General features: G+C 47.0%; 1 protein-coding gene across 1 annotated transcript in view; it reads right to left on the bottom strand.

The window, feature by feature from the left end:
* The window catches only part of LOC137377822 (kidney mitochondrial carrier protein 1-like), a 211,028-nt gene that overhangs the window by 186,845 nt on the left and 7,394 nt on the right, over positions 1-16,789 (bottom strand). The window contains exons 2-4 of the mRNA XM_068047902.1: positions 14,961-15,040; positions 13,647-13,794; positions 945-1,039 (exon numbers count right to left, since the gene is read on the bottom strand). Of these exons, the coding sequence (XP_067904003.1) occupies positions 945-1,039; positions 13,647-13,794; positions 14,961-15,024 (307 nt within the window). The 5' untranslated portion in view covers positions 15,025-15,040. The remainder of the gene's footprint in view (positions 1-944; positions 1,040-13,646; positions 13,795-14,960; positions 15,041-16,789) is intronic.

The raw sequence follows: 16,789 nt of genomic DNA, 5'->3' as shown, positions 1-16,789 counted from the left end.
GAAGGATGTTGGCAGCGGTGGGGGAGTCCAGAACCAGGGGTCATAGTCCAAGGATACGGGGTAAACCTTTCAAGACTGAGATGAGGAGCAATTTCTTCACACAGTGAGTGGCAAGCCTGTGGGATTCGCTACCACAGAAAGCAGTTGAGGCCAAAACATTGTATGTTTTCAAGAAGGAATTAGATATAGCTCTTGGGGCGAAAGGGATCAAAGGATATGGGGGGGAAAGCGGGAACAGATTACTGAGTTGGATGATCAGCCATCATAACGAATGGCGGATCAGGCTTGAAGGGCCGACTGGCCTATTCCTGCTCCTATTTTCTATGTTTCTATAAACATTTCTGCCTCTCAACCTCTTCCTCCTCCTTTAAGATGCTGCTTTAAACCTATCTCTTTGACAAAGCTTTTGGTCACTTGTCCTAATATCTTCTTGCTTAGTTCAGTTGTCCAATTGTGTTTGATTAACACTCGTGTGAATTGCCTTTGGATTCTTTATTATATTAAAGGCACCATATAAATTGTTGTAGGGGAGCATGGATGGCCTTGATGCGGAGGAGGGAAAATTGAAATCCTGATGAAAGGTCATCAACTTGAGACGTTAACGGTTTCTCTCTCCATAGATGCTGCCAGACTTGTTGATAACATTTGTGCATCTGGATCAGAATAAATTGAGTTTAGTTTCAAATTGCTTCTTGTGGCACCGCTCGTGGATAACTGGACAATAAGAGGGGATGTGCCTAAAATTAGCAGCAGCTGAAAGGGCCAAATGACTTGCTCTTCTGCTAAAAGTTGTTTTTTGTTGAGCACATGGCAGAGAGTGGAGAAGCATATTCTAAGAGAATCACATAAAAACTTCAAATCACTCAAGCTGACCGGGCACATGTGGAAGGCATGATGTTGCGGAGTTCCAATGTAAACAAGAATTCACCTGAAGTGAAACTAACCTTCTGGGCAGCTTACGAACAAGCGTTTCAAACTTTGATATGTTCCAATCTTGATGGTGCCATAGGATGCCTGCCGCAACAGAGCTGGGCTAATGCTGTATGAGGAAATAAAGGCATTATTACAGATTAGCCTATATACCAAAACCAAACAAACAGTCACTATGCCCCAGCCCGAATGTTCAGCACTCCAGGCCATTTCTACACCTATTTCTTTCACTGCAGGACTTCCTCTGTCCAACTATCTTCAGCTACTACAACAATGACCTTCTCTCCATCACAAGGTAAGAGGGTTCTTTGTTTATAATTCCAGTCTTTAGCCTGTTTCTTCATTCATGTCATATCTCCATATTATCAAAACATAAATAACGAAGAATCCAGTCAGATGCAGGAACCTCTCCATTTCCTTTCAACATGCAAAGTTCTCTATTATCCATCTGCGCAGATTGTTCCATACATTAAGCACCCTGCTGCTAAAGGAATTTTAGATAGAAGGAACAGAAACTTTGGCAGTTTGCTGTTTTCTAACAGTAGACGTTGCTGCCATGTGTGGGATAACATTAAGGCAGTCCATTTTTACTCAATAGTAATATATTTTTACTGGTGCTCGATAAGCTTTTGGAAGTTTTTAATCTCATGCGCAGCCTGTCGATTTCAAACAAATAAACAACTTGCACATTTAATGTAGAAAGCAGCCTCCGCTCTTCACAGGGACATGAGCAGACATTGAGCAGAAGCAGGAGATTTTAGGAGGTTTGCCTAAACTTGACCATAAAGGAAAGATTGAAGATGGGGCAGCAGTTTGCAAAGGCAAAGGAGTCAAAGGTGGAATTTTTGAAGAGGGGTGATGGACACAGTTTTGAAAGGGAGGGGACAGCACCCCAGAGGGAACCATTTCCAATGTCAGCTAGGATGGCAGCCAGGACAGGAAGCTGGGTGGTCAGCAGTTTAGTGGGAAAGGATTAAGGAAGCAGGAAGAGGGTTTCATTGACAAGATCAGCTTGGAAAGGATCTAAGGAGATAGGAAAGAAAACGATGCGAGTTTGGGACAAGGGCAGGGGGAACATGGTAATAGCTGGTCAGAAAAAGACGACTTGAATTTATATAGCGCCTTTCACAACCAGCAAAACTCCCAAAGTGCTTTACAACCAATTAAGTACTTTTTGAAGTGTTGTCACTGTTGTTACAGAGGAAATGCGACAGTTAACGGCCAATACGCATACAGCAAGCTCCTACAAAAAGCAAGGTGAAAATGGCCAGATAATGTTTTTTTGGTGATGTAGATTGAGGGATGAATATTGGCTGGACAACCAGGGATAACTCTTGCTCTGCTTTGAAAAAGTGCCTTGGAATTTTCTACATCCACCAGAGGGGGGAGACGGGGCCTCGGTTTAATGTTTCATCTGAAAGATGGTACCTCCGACAGTGTAATACCTGTGTCAGTCTGTATTTTTGTGCAGTTGGCCTAACTCGATGGGCCGTATGGGCCTCCTTTGGTGCCATAATGACTGCGTGACTCCAAGTCTTGCAGTCGGACTGGAACCCACAACCTTCTGACTCAGAGGTGCGAGTGCCACCGACTGGTGCGTCAGATAGTTTTAATCTAGTCACAAAGTCCATGAGCTCCTTGCACTTGTTGGTAATGAGAGCACATGAAGTGGGACAGAGGGGTTTCAGAAGACAGTCTGTCCTGAGGAGAAGCTGGGGAATATCTCTGCATTCCAGGATGATCCTGGTAATCGTGAACAATTTTGGCTAAGTAGAGCAGGTCCAATCAGATCTGGCAATGGATGGTTTAACCAGTTGTCTGCCACATACATTCAGATCTGCATCCCTTGGACTCAAGGGAAGTAGGAGATTAGGGCCTACCAGAGGAACAACCAGGGTGAGAACGAGTGTAATGATTTTCATGGGGACAAGGGCATCAAAGGTGGAAGTTAGGGTGTGATTGAGCAGATTTGCATCTGCTAGAATGTCATGGTGACTGGAAGACCAAAGGCTGGACCAAAAGATGGGAATTTGAAAATGCAGAAATGCCTTAGGGAGAATTTTTTTCCAGGGATGAAATGGGGTTGGGAGGAAGGGTAACATGGGTGTAGAGAGATAGAAGTAGTGATCAGATGAGACCATGGAAGAAGTGGGGCCAGGTGAGATGGCTAGGTTAAGGGAGTGGTCATCAGGGGAGGAACATTTATATGGAGGGAGAGGTTTAGGGAGGACAAGAGTTCAGTGAACTCAGGGAAGAGATAGCATGAGTTGAGATGGAGGCTGAAACTACTGAGGGTGAGAAACTGCGCATTGCAGAAGTGGGAAGGAGGGAGGGAGGGAGGGGTAGGCAATGGCTCCGAGGGAATATATAAACATTGGAGCAGTAGGCAATTCAGCTCAAGTTTGATCTGCCATTCAAATATAGCATGACTGATCTATAACTCCAACTTAATTTCCCCACCTTTGTTCCATTTCCCTTGGTACTCTTGTCCAACAAAAATCAGTCGATCTCCATTTTGAAAAAGCCAGCCTCAACAGCTTTTTTGTTAGATTTCCCCTTCACTTTGTCTGAAGAACTGCTTGATTTCACACCTGAATGGCCTAGGTTAAGGTTATATCCCCTTGTTCTGAACTCTCCCACCAGAAGAAATAGCTTCTCTATATCTATCCTATTGAATTCTTTTATCATTTTAAACAATTCAATTAGATCACTCCATAATCTCCTAAATTCAAGGGAATACAAAATAAATTTATGCAATTTGTCCTCACTATTTAACCCTATGAACTCTGGAATCACTGTGAATCTATGCCGTACCCTCTCCAAAGCCAATATATCCTTCCTGAGGTACAGTGCCCAAAACTGCACACAATAGTCAATATGCCACGAGTGGGTAGCAGAGTGACCGCAGAACAGAGTGCTAAAGCCAGGAATTTGGTGAAGAGCAGGAAGGAGGTGCTGCTTTTCTTTTTAAATCTCCAGTACCTGCAGTAGAAGCTTGAAGCATTAAGTACTTAAACATTTTTTTATTCATTTCATGGGATGTGGGAGTCACTGGCCAAGCTAGCATTTATTGCCCATCCCTAATTGCCCATGAGGTGGTGGTGAGCTGCCTTCTTGAACCACTGCAGTCCATGTCGGGTAGGTACGCCCACAGTACTGTTAGGAAGAGAGTTCCAGGATTTTGACCCAGTGACAGTGAAGGAACGGCAATATAGTTCCAAGTCAGGATGGTGTGTGACTTAGAGGGTAGCTTTCAGGGAATGGTTTTCCCATGCATTTGCTGCCCTAATCCTTCTAGGTGGTGAAGGTCATGGGTTTGGAAGGTGCTGCCTGAGTAGCCTTGGTGCGTTGCTGCAGTGCATCTTGTAGATGGTACACACTGCTGCCACTGCGGTGGAGGGAGTGAATATTTATGGACAGGGGTGCCAATTACGTGGGTTGTTTAGTCCTGGATGGTGTCGAGCTACGAGTGTTGTTGGAGCTGCACCCATCCAGGCAAGTGGAGAGTGTTCCATCACACGCTTGAATTGTGCTTTGTAGATGGTGGACAGGTTTTGGGGAGTCAGGAGGTAAGTTACTTGCCCCAGAATTCCTAGCTTCTGACCTGCTCTTATAGCCACAGTATTTATATTGCTACTCCAGTTCAGTTTCTGGTCAATGGTAGCCCCTAGGATGTTGATAGTGGGGGATTCAACTATCGTAATGCCGTTGAATGGCAAGGTGAGATGGTTAGATTCTCTCTTGTTGGAGATGGTCATTGCCTGGCACTTGTGTGGCACGAATGTTACTTGCCACTTATCAGCCCAAGCCTGGATATTGTCCAGGGCTTGCTGCATTTCATGGACTGCTTCAGTATCTGAGGAGTCACCGGTGGTGAGCATTGTGCAGTCATCAGCAAACATCCCCAATTCTGACCTTATGATTGAAGGTCATTGATGAAACAGCTGAAAATGGTTGGGCCTAGGGCACTACCCTGAAGAACTCCTGCAGTAGTGTCCTGGAGCTGAGATGATTGACCTCCAACAACCACAACCATCTTACTTTGCGCTAGCTACAATTCCAACCAGCAGAGAGTTTTCCCCCTGACTCCAGTTTTGCTGGAGCTCCTTGATGCCATGGTCAAATGCTGCCTTAATGTCAAGGGCAAGTCACTCTCACCTAACCTTGAGTTCAGCTCTTTTGTCCATGTTTTATTGCAAATCAGTGTGTGGAAAGAGAAAAAAACCTTACAAACTAAACACTGGATATAAATAATCTGGACTAAGATATGGTAAAGCAGGTTGTGTGTGGGCTGCGGTATGTGGGTGTTAAGGGACAGCGAGACTGTCCTGGGCGAACACATCCACAATAATGTCTCCATCTCAAAACTCTCCAGCTCAGGGTCTTGAGCTGGAGTATCGGTTCTAGACATTAACACAAGGGAGTGGAAGCAGTTTTTGGACAGTTTGCTCCAGACTTCAGTCACACCTCAATAAGAGATGCAGGCACAGAATGGATGGAGTTGGTCTGACAGATAGTGTATAGACTATGGGGAATCCAGGTGAGATAGAGAACGAGGAACCACAGAAACTGATCTTATCCAACAGGTAAAATGTACTTGCCACCTGCGAGGATGTGGATAAAGACTGTCGGATGGACAGCCAGCATGCAGACGATGACATCTTGGTTGTGGGGCGGGGCGGGGGAGGATGCCTAATGTCATAGTTGTAGGGAAATCAATAATTAGGGAGTCAGATAGCATCCTTTGTAAACAGGAGCAAGAGTCCCATTTGGTTTGATGCCTACCTGGTATGTCAAATGGACTTGAAAAGGATATTGGAGAGGGATGGGGAAGGATCCAGATGTTGTGGTCAATGTTGGTACCAATAACAGAGGAAAGAGTAGGCAAGAGGTCCGGTTTAGAAAGTACCAGGAATTTGGAGTTAAATAAGACAGGTCCTCAAGGGTTATAAATCTCTGGAAATTTAGAAATCCAAAAGGGAAAAGTTGAGGAATCGGAACAGTATAGCATTGTGGGTAAAGATGAGCAGAATGGGTCAAAGTTTCACAAAAATTGGACATCAGCAAATAAGATCATGGTAGTGAACAGAAATAAAAAACAAAATTAAAGGTTCTTTATCTGAATATGCGAAGCAACTACAATAGGATGAACTAGTGGCACAAATAGAGATAAATGATTTAGATCTCATCGCCATTACAGAGACATGGTTACAAGGTGATCAAGGTTTTTATTTATTTATTTATTTTATTTATTTAGAGATACAGCACTGAAACAGGCCCTTCAGCCCACCGAGTCTGTGCCAACCATCAACCACCCATTTATACTAATCCTACACTAATCCCATATTCCTACCACATCCCCACCTGTCCCTATATTCCCCTACCACCTACCTATACAAGGGGCAATTTATAATGGCCAATTTACCTATCAACCTGCAAGTCTTTAGTGGTGGGAGGAAACCTGAGTACCCGGCGAAAACCCACGCAGACACAAGGAGAACTTGCAAACTCCACACAGGTAGTAGCCAGAATTGAACCCGGGTCGCTGGAGCGGTGAGGCTGCGGTGCTAACCACTGTGCCGCCCGGTTGGGAAATAAATATTCCAGGGAACACAATGTTTCAGAAAGAGAGACAGAATGGCAAAGGAGGAGTGGCCTTGATAGTAAAGGATGATATAAAGGCATTAGTGAAAAAGGATCGAGCTTCAGAAGATCATGAGGTAGAATCAGTATGGGTGGAAATTAATAGCAAGATTCAGAAAACACTGGTGAGAGCAGTTTATAGGCCCCTAACACTAGTTATACCGTGGGACAGAGCATTCAACAAGAAATTATTGGAGCTTGTAAGAAAGGCAATGTAATAATTTTGGAGGAATTTAATCTTCATATAGGCTGGGACAATGAAATTGGCAAGAGTGGTGTAGAAGGTGAATTTGTAGAAGGGTTTCGGGACAGTTTCTTGGAGCAATATGTTGGTGGAAAGGTAAGCTGTGGGGAGGAGATAGGTTGCAAAGAAATACAGACAGGTTCAGTGAGTGAGCAACAAGATAGCAAATGGAGCATAATGTTGGGAACTGTGAAGTTAGCTTGTAAGAATAGAAAAGCAGAACACTTTAAAAAAGGTGTGAAACTTGTAAATGCTGATGTTCAAAGAGACTTCGGTGTGCTTGTATAAGGAACGCAGAAAGTTAGCATGCAGGTACAGCAAGCAATTAGGAACGCAAATAGCAAGGGGATTGTACAAGGTTTTGGTGATACCACATCTGGAGTAGTGTGCAATTTTGGTCTCCACCATTTAAGAAAGCATTGGAGGCAGTGCAGCAAAGGTTCACTAAATTCGTCCCTGGGATGAGCAGGTTGTCCTATGGTGAGAAGCTGAGTAAACTGGGCCTATATTCTCTAGAGTTTAGAAAAATGAGCGGCAATCTCATTGAAGCATACAAGATTCTGAAGGGGCTGGATAGGGTAGTCACAGGGATTGTTTCTACTGGTGGAGGAATCTAAATCAGAGGCATAGTATCAGGATAATGGGCCGATGATTTAGGACTAAGATGAGGAAAAATTACTTCACTCAAAAGGGTTGTGAATCTTTTGGAATTCTCTACCCCAGAGGTTTATGGATGCTCCAGCGTAAATACATTTAAGGCTGGGATAGACAAATTTTTGGTCTCTCCGGGAATCAAGGGATACGGCGAACGGACAGGAAAGTGGAGGCTTTGGAAGGGGTACAGAAGAGGTTTACCAGGATGTTGCCTGGTCTGGAGGGCATTAGCTATGAGGAGAGGTTGGATAAACTCGGATTGTTTTCACTGGAACGACGGAGGTGGAGGGGCAACATGATAGAGGTTTACAAAGTTATGAGTGGCATGGACAGAGTGGATAGTCAGAAGCTTTTTCCCAGGGTGGAAGAGTCAGTTACTAGGGGACATAGGTTTAAGATGCGAGGGGCAAAAGTTTAGAGGGGATGTGCGAGGCAAGTTCTTTACACAAGAGGGTGGTGAGTGCCTGGAACTTGCTGCCAAGGGAGGTAGTGGAAGCAGGTACGATAGCGACGTTTAAGAGGCATCTTGACAAATCCATGAATAGGATGGGAATAGAGGGATACGGTCCCCGGAAGTGCAGAAGGTTTTAGTTTAGACGGGCGTCAAGATCGGCGCAGGCTTGGAGGGCCGAACGGCCTGTTCCTGTGCTGGACTGTTCTTTGAATGGCGGAGCAGGCTCGATGGGCCATATTGTCTACTCCTGCTCCTATTTCTTGTGTTATCACCTGAGTCACATACAAATTGGCATTGGGTTAAGATGATTAGGGAGGTGAACACGTAGTTGAAGGAGTGGCACGGGAAAGAGGAGTCCCATTACATGGGACACGGTCACCAGTATTGGGATGGGAAAGAACTGTCCAATTGGACGGGCTCCACCTAAAACCGAGCTGGGACCAGGGCTCTAGCAGATGGGATAAATAAGACAGACAGTCACTAGGACTTTAAACTAGTAAGTGGCAGGCAGGGCTCAGCTGGAAAAGTTACTGTAGGTAATAGTTCAAAAATAAATAAAAGGGAAGAGAGTAAAGCACCAGCCAAAAATTGTGCTTTAGGGACTGCAGGTTAAGGGAAAATAAAAATTAGTTAAACCAGAAGAAATAGGAAACGTGCAAAGTAAAACATTGGAGCAGAATGATAATTTAGGGTATGTGGCCCAAATAAGTATTCATTATCTAAAGGCACAGAGTATAACCAACAAATTAAATGAATTGTAGTCATAGATTCAACTTGGAGGGTAAAACATAGTAGTCAATACAGAGATATGGTTGCAAGAAAGTCAGGTCTGGGAAGTAAATAAGGTTAAAAGCTCTACAGGAAAGATCGGGAAAATGGTCAAGGAGAGGAGTCGACTGAATGATTAAGGATGAAATCGCTTCAATGATGAGAGGATATAACGAGAGTCAAAGCAGGAATGGAAACCTTAAGGGTAGAAGAAATAAATAGAAAAGGGTTTACGAATCTAGCGGGAGTTGAGTATAAGCCCCTGGTAGGAAGCTGTGAAGTGGTAGCTTGTAGAAATACTGAGATTAAACAATTATGTAGTAAAGGCAGAGTTGTTTGGGAATATTTTAACTTTTATATAGATTGGGATAAGCAGATTAGCAAGTGTCAGAAAGATAGTGAATTTTGAGTGCGTCTGAGATAATTTTATGCAACAATATGTCCTAGAGCCAACAAGGAGGCACACGATATTAATTTATTAATGAGCAATGAGCCATATTTCATTAAAAGCCCAACACTGAGTGAACATTTATCTAAAAGTGATCATAAAATGATTGTGTTCAACATAGTATTTGAAAGGGAGAAATATGAAATAGCTAAGATTCTAGATTTCAGTAAGGCTGACTTCAATGCGATCAGACAGAGACTGTCCACAGTAAACTGGGCAAACCTGTTAATGGGTAAAATGACAGAAGATGAATGGGAGATGTTCAAAAAAGAATGCGATACAGAACCAGTTTATAACGCTAAAGGGCAATAGCTCTACTTGCCAAAAAATAGCCATGGACAACTAAAGAGGTAAAAGACAGCATAAATAGTTGTTTGGTAGTATAGAACACGAGTATTGCTGAAAAAAAAAAGTCCGTTGAAGCTTTTCATCTTGCACTCATCAGGACAGATGCAAGAATGCCAAAGCTCAAAGGAGAATAACAATACTGCATGAGAAAAGGGTGCTGATGGGGGTGCATTCTCGACTTGCCAACCTAAGGAATAACTGTCCCCATACTTTTGTTTAATTCAATAAAGGTACCACGTCTGGACATGTTCCTTCTGCCTGCAGAGGACAGGTCCTTGTGCATGAATATACGTCGTTGGGACATTTGGCCTATGCACCCGGCATCAAACTAGCCATGGAATTTCTATACCACAATACTCATTTTTGTGTGGTAGGCAGAATGCCTTTTTGGCTTGATGGCAGCATCCTGTTGGTGGAAAATACCACTCATGTTGCTACTGCATAGCAGTAGTTTCACCTGTTGCTCAAATGTTTGAGATACATACCTTACCCTTCCAGGGTAATTTGAGGTAGACTGGGCACTTTTCAGGTCCAAACGTGGCAGCCTTAGGCTCATTTGTAAGTATGCACGATACACGAGCAATGATCTGATCTGGGTAGTCATTATCCCGCAGGACAGATTTAATGAGCCCTATTTCGACATCAAGCTTGCATGTGAGCAAAAGGCTTGGACCCTATTTACAAGATTGCCAATAAGGCATGGAGCTGTAGGATTTCCAATGTGTATACTGACCAGTGAAGGTAGGCTTGTGGTGCACAGTAGTACACAACCCATTAGCTGATTTCTCAACTAGCACATCGAGGAAGGGAGCTCATTTGACTGCACGGACTCAATGGGCTGAACGGCCTCCTTCTCTACTGTAAATGACTCTATGATAGATTAAGGAAATGGGCAAAGCTGCAACAAATGGATTTCAATGTAGGCCTGAGGTCATTCACTTTGGACCTAAAAAGGGATAGAACAGAGTACTTCGTAAATGGTGAAAAGTAGAAACAGTGGAGGCCCAAGGAGACTGGGAGTGGGGGGGCATTATACACATCATTTTCGGCATTGAGAATGCAGCTTAGGTTTACTAGAATGATAACTGGACTCCAAGAATCAAGCAATGAGGACAGAATAAACAAATTGGGGTTGCATTGCCTGGAATTTAGAAGTTTAAGGGTTGATTTGATCAAAGTTTTCAAGAGGAACAGATAGGATAGATTGGGAGAAACTATTTCTGCTAGTTGGGGAGTCTAGGTCTAGTAGGCAGAGTCAAGAAGTTAGAGTCAGTACTTTCAGGAATGAAAATAGGAAACATTTACTCATACAAAAGGTGGCAGAAATATAGAATTCCCTTCCGCAAATGACAATTGTTGCTAAATCAATTGTTAATTTTTAATCTGAGCTTGATAGATTGTTAGCCAAAGATATTAAGGGATGTGCGGCAAAGGCGTGTATGTGGAGATTGGTCGCAGACCAGCTATGATCTCACAATGGCAGAACGGGCACGAGGAGCTACATGGCCTCCTTCTGTTAATATATTCCTATGATGGGGTCACTGTGTTACATGGTATAACAACTTGTATTATATAGTGCCTTTAATGTAATAAAAGGTGCTTCACAGGAGCATTATAGAGTAAAATTTGACACCAAGCCAAATAAAGTGATATTAGGGCAGATGGTCAAACATTTGGTCAAAGAGATAAAAGCAAAATACTGCAAATGCTGGAAATCTGAAATAAAAACAAGAAATGCTGGAAATACTCAGCAGGTCTGGCAGCATCTGTGGAGAGAGCAGCAGAGTTAACGTTTCAGGTCAGTGACCCTTCATCAGAACTGACAAATATTAGAAATGTAAAAGGTTTTAAGTAGGTAAAGCAAGGGTGGGGCAAGAGATAACAAAGGAGATGATGTTGATAGGACAAGGTCACACAGAATAACTGAATGTTCAGCCCGGCAGGCTGTGGCGTGCCTAATCGGTAAATGAGATGCTGTTCCTTGAGTTTGCATTGATGTTCACTGGAACACTGCAGCAATCCCAGGACAGAGATGTGAGCACGAGAGCAGGGGAGCGTGTTGAAATGGCCAGAAACCGGAATCTCGGAGTCCTGCATGTGGACTGAGCAGAAGCGTTCCACAAAGCAGTCACCCAATCTGTGTTTGGTCTCCCCAGTGTGGAGGAGACCACATTGTGAGCAGTGAATACAGTATACTACATTGAAAGAAATACAAGTAAATCGCTGCTTCACCTGAAAGGAGTGTTTGGGGCCTGGGATAGTCAGGAGAGAGGAGGTAATTGGGCAGGTATTACACCTCCTGAGATTGCAGGGGAAGGTGCCATGGGAAAGGGATGAGGTGGTGGGGGCAATGGAGGAGTGGGCGAGGGTGTCGCGCAGCTGATGATCCCTTCGGAATGCTGACAGGGGTAGGGAGGGGAAGATGCGTTTGGCAGTGGCATCACGCTGGATGTGGCGGAAATGGCGATGGATGATCCTTTGGATGTGGAGACTGGTGAGGTGGAAAGTGAGGACAAGGGAAACCCTGTCGCGGTTCTGGGAGGGAGGGGGAAGAGGTGAGGGTAGAAGTGAGGGAAATGGGATGGACACGGTTGAGGGCCGTGTCTACCACAGTGTGGGGGCGGGGTGGGGGGGCGGGGGGCGGGTGGAGAATCCTCGGTTGAGGAAAAAGGAAGACATGTCAGAAGCACTGTCGTGGAAGGTTGCATGATCAGAGCAGATGCGTCGGAGACGGAGAAACTGGGAAAATTGGAATGGATTCCTTACAGGAGGCAGGGCGCCTCCACATTGGGGAGACCAAACGCAGATTGGGTGACCGCTTTGAGGAATACCTCCGCTCAGTCCGTAAGCATGACCCTAAGCTTCCGGTTGCTGGCCATTTCAACACCCCCTTCCCCACCCCCCCTTGTCCTATCAACACCTTCTATTTTGTCATCTCTTGCCCCACCCCTGCTTTGCTTGCTTAAAACCTTTTACATTTCTAATATTTGTCAGTTCTGATGAAGGGTCACAGACCTGAAACGTTAACTCTGCTTCGCTCTCCACAGATGCTGCCAGACTTCCAGCGTTTCTTGCTTTTATTTGGTTAAAGATGTATGTTTTAAGCAGGAAAGAGAAAGAGAGAAGCAGAAAGGTTTAGGGAGGGAATTCCAGAGTTTAGGGCCCACGCAACTGAAGGCACAGCAATCAATTGTGAAGTGATTAAAATTAGGCTGCTCACAAGGCCAGAATTCGATGAGTACAGATATCAGAGGGTTGTGGGACCGAGGAGATTCTAGAGAAAGGCAGGTACGAAGTCATGGAGGGATTTAAATACAAGGATGAGAATTTTTAAATTGTGGCTTGCTCGACCAGGTCAGCAAGCACAGAGGTGATGGCTGAATTGGACTCGGAGTTAGGACACAGGCAGCAGAGTTTTGATGACCTCAGTTTACGATGGGCAGAAAGTGGAAGGCTGGTCAGGAGTGCAATAGAATAGTCAAGTCTAGAGTTAACAAAAGCATGAATGAAGGTTTCAGCAGCAGATGAGCTGAGGCAGGGACGAAAATGGAATTAAGAAAATGGAAAGAAGTGGTCTTATTGATGGCATGGATACATGGTCATAAACTCATCTTGGGGTCAAATATGACACTGAGGTTGCAAACAGTCTGGTTCAGCCTCATATAGTTTCCAGGGAGCGGGATGGAGTTGGTCACTTGGGAATGAAGTTTGTGGTGGTGAGCGAGTAAAATGACTTTCGTCTTTTCAATATTTAACTGGAGGAAATTTCAGCTCATTTAGTACTGGATGTCAGACAAGCAGTCTAGTAATTTAGCAACAGTGGAGGAGTCAAGTGAGGTGATGGTGAAGTAGACGTGGTGTCGTCTGCTTACATGTTTTTCAACGCATCATACACTAGACTTGTACGTTATACTGCATAACACTTTTTATCTTGCATCCGAGTTCCTAGCTCTATGGTTCCACACACTACAGAAGAAGCTCCTCATTTGCTAGATCACCTCTTGCAGAAAGTTGTCACAGACTTGACAGGCTGGATGGCTTCCTTCTGTGCTGTAACCATTCTATAAAACCCATTTTAATCTGATGAAATCTCCCTCTGTCTTCTCTTTGACCCATTCTGAGAGTCCCATTTAATATGAACTATACGTTTAACTTACCCGGAATAAAGAGCCCTCAATCCTTCCTCTTTACATATTTTGAGTAAGGCATGCAACATTCCTCTGTACTTAATCTCTTTATAGCGAGTGTCAATAATCTGACCCTGGACTTGCAGACGCGTTTTTGTGAGGTCTATTGGAAAAGTTCCTAGAGTGAAGAAAAAAAACAGCTCTTTACTACTTAAACACAAATTTTGCCAAGAAAGAACTTGAGACTTACGGCACTTTCAGGGAACCCTACTTGTAATACAACAGTTATATAGGACCACTCCATCTCAACCTACAAGCTGGGCCAGGCATTTTTGCAGAGACTTGAAGCAGAATCAGCTGAAGTTTCAAAGTCAGGACAACTAACAAAACTAATCTAGAGCAAACTGTTCATTGCAATAAAATATTCATACCACAGGATACACAAGTTAAGCAGCAGTGAGATGGATAAGGAGAACTTTGCCCATCCAAAGGTAAATGGAGTGGCGGTATATGTTGGCAGGGTAATGCAGGGAAGCACAGTATAAACAAGATAAGTGGACGGGAAGGTATGAGAGGTGTGGGGGAGGTCGGTAGGTGAGGTCAATGGATTGGGGGAGGCCTATCATAAAATTCTTGTGCTCAAACAAGATACATTTTTATTAAAGGTGAATGAACTGGTATCTTATGGCTAACTAAAAAGCCTGCTGTTAACAGACATGTCGATGCTGATCTGTGCTGCTATTTCAACCACAGCAGTTTTAAAATTTATCAGAATAAACCTGGACAGGACACTGTTTACGAAACACAGTAAAGCCAACATCTTGAAGAAAAGTATAAAAGTCACTGGAAATGGAGCATACAGCATGTTATTCAAAGTTATTAGTGCTTTCAGTTGTGGTCTCAGGAGAATGGGTGGCTTGTTCGCAATGTACCACTAGCCGAATCACTTTTAGATACAACAAAATTAAGTACTGTGCTGAAGGTGCAGGACCTGTGTCCTTGACAGTCTAACAATACAGCCAGCAACTGATGACACCAAGGGATGATCAGCAAAGAGAAAGATTAATCATCGGTTAGCTTCTGTTGGCCTATGTTTAAGTTACTGACCTCAGTACGTTTAGGGGACGGGGGATATCAGCTAGGACTTGCAGTGCTCATCACTATCCACTGACTCATGTTGGCATAGCGTATATGTGGGTATGCAATGAGGGCAAGACCAGGGTCGTGTTCCATTGATGCTGCTCATATCCAATTCCTCAGACCTTACACACAGCGGCCAGTTAACAACTATAAACACGGAAGCAGGCGGGCAGGGAATGCAAAATAGCAAAACTACATGCTTACCAAACTCCGCAGTGACAGAAGCCAGCCCTCCATAGACAAAAGGTTTCCAGTTTAGGTTGGACATCCCCCAATCTTCACTTCTGTACATATGAAAAAAGTAATCAGACACATAATGCAAGTCAAACAATCAAACACACAACTCCACGCTCACTTGGATGTAATGTTACCTGGAATGTCGAGGGGCAGTGGAGAGACAGAGAGAGAAGGTGTGAGGAGGATGAGGATGAGGATGAGGAGGAGGAGGAGGAGAAGTGGGGGGGAGGAGGAGGAGGAGAAGTGGGGGGGGGAGGAGGAGGAGGAGGAGAAGTGGGGGGGGGGAGGAGGAGGAGGAGGAGGAGAAGTGGGGGGGGGGGAGGAGGAGGAGGAGGAGAAGTGGGGGGGGGGAGGAGGAGGAGGAGGAGGAGAAGTGGGGGGGGGGAGGAGGAGGAGGAGGAGGAGAAGTGGGGGGGGGGAGGAGGAGGAGGAGGAGAAGTGGGGGGGGGGAGGAGGAGGAGGAGGAGAAGTGGGGGGGGGGAGGAGGAGGAGGAGGAGAAGTGGGGGGGGGAGGAGGAGGAGGAGGAGAAGTGGGGGGGGAGGAGGAGGAGGAGGAGGAGGAGAAGTGGGGGAGGAGGAGGAGGAGAAGGGGTGGGGAGGAGGAGGAGGAGAAGGGGTGGGGGGGAGGAGGAGGAGAAGGGGTGGGGGGGAGGAGGAGGAGAAGGGGTGGGGGGGAGGAGGAGGAGAAGGGGTGGGGGGGAGGAGGAGGAGAAGGGGTGGGGGGGAGGAGGAGGAGAAGGGGTGGGGGGGGGAGGAGGAGAAGGGGTGGGGGGGGGGAGGAGGAGAAGGGGTGGGGGGGGGGAGGAGGAGAAGGGGTGGGGGGGGGGAGGGGGAGGGGGGGGGGGAGGAGGAGAAGGGGTGGGGGGGGGGGGGAGGAGAAGGGGTGGGGGGGGGGAGGAGGAGAAGGGGTGGGGGGGGGGGAGGAGGAGAAGGGGTGGGGGGGGGGGAGGAGGAGAAGGGGTGGGGGGGGGGGAGGAGGAGAAGGGGTGGGGGGGGGGGAGGAGGAGAGAAGGGTGGGGGGGGGGAGGAGAAGAAGGGGTGGGGGGGGGGAGGAGAAGAAGGGGTGGGGGGGGGGGAGGAGAAGAAGGGGTGGGGGGGGGGGAGGAGGAGGAGAAGAAGGGGTGGGGGGGGGGAGGAGGAGGAGAAGGGGTGGGGGGGGGGGAGGAGGAGGAGAAGGGGTGGGTGGGTGGGTGGGGGAGGGGAGGAGGAGGGGTGGGTGGGTGGGTGGGGGGAGGAGGAGGAGGAAGAGGAGAAGTGGGGGGGGGGGAGGAGGAGGAGGAGAGGAGGAGAGAGTGGGGAGGAGGAGGAGGGGAGGAGGAGGAGGGGGGGGGGGAGGAGGGGGGAGGGGGAGGAGGAGGAGGAGGAGGAGGAGGAGGAGGAGGAGGAGGGGGAGGAGGAGGAGGGGGGGGGAGGAGGAGGGGGGGGAGGAGGAGGGGGGGGGGAGGAGGAGGGGGGGGGAGGAGGAGGGGGGGGAGGAGGAGGGGGGGGGAGGAGGAGGGGGGGGGAGGAGGAGGGGGGGGGAGGAGGAGGGGGGGGGAGGAGGAGGGGGGGGAGGAGGAGGGGAGGAGGAGGAGGGGGGGGAGGGGGGAGGAGGAGGGGGGGGGAGGGGGGGGGAGGGGGGGGAGGAGGAGGGGGGAGGAGGGGGGGGGAGGGGGGGGGAGGAGGAGGGGGGAGGAGGGGGGGGGAGGGGGGGGGAGGAGGAGGGGGGGAGGAGGAGGGGGGGGGGGGAGGAGGGGGGGGGGAGGAGGAGGGGGGGGGGGGGAGGAGGAGGGGGGGGGGGAGGAGGAGGGGGGGGA

This window comes from Heterodontus francisci, chromosome 15 (assembly GCF_036365525.1).
Source record: "Heterodontus francisci isolate sHetFra1 chromosome 15, sHetFra1.hap1, whole genome shotgun sequence".
Classification (NCBI taxonomy): Eukaryota; Metazoa; Chordata; class Chondrichthyes; order Heterodontiformes; family Heterodontidae; genus Heterodontus; species Heterodontus francisci.
This window is presented reverse-complemented; position numbering and strand designations above follow the sequence as displayed.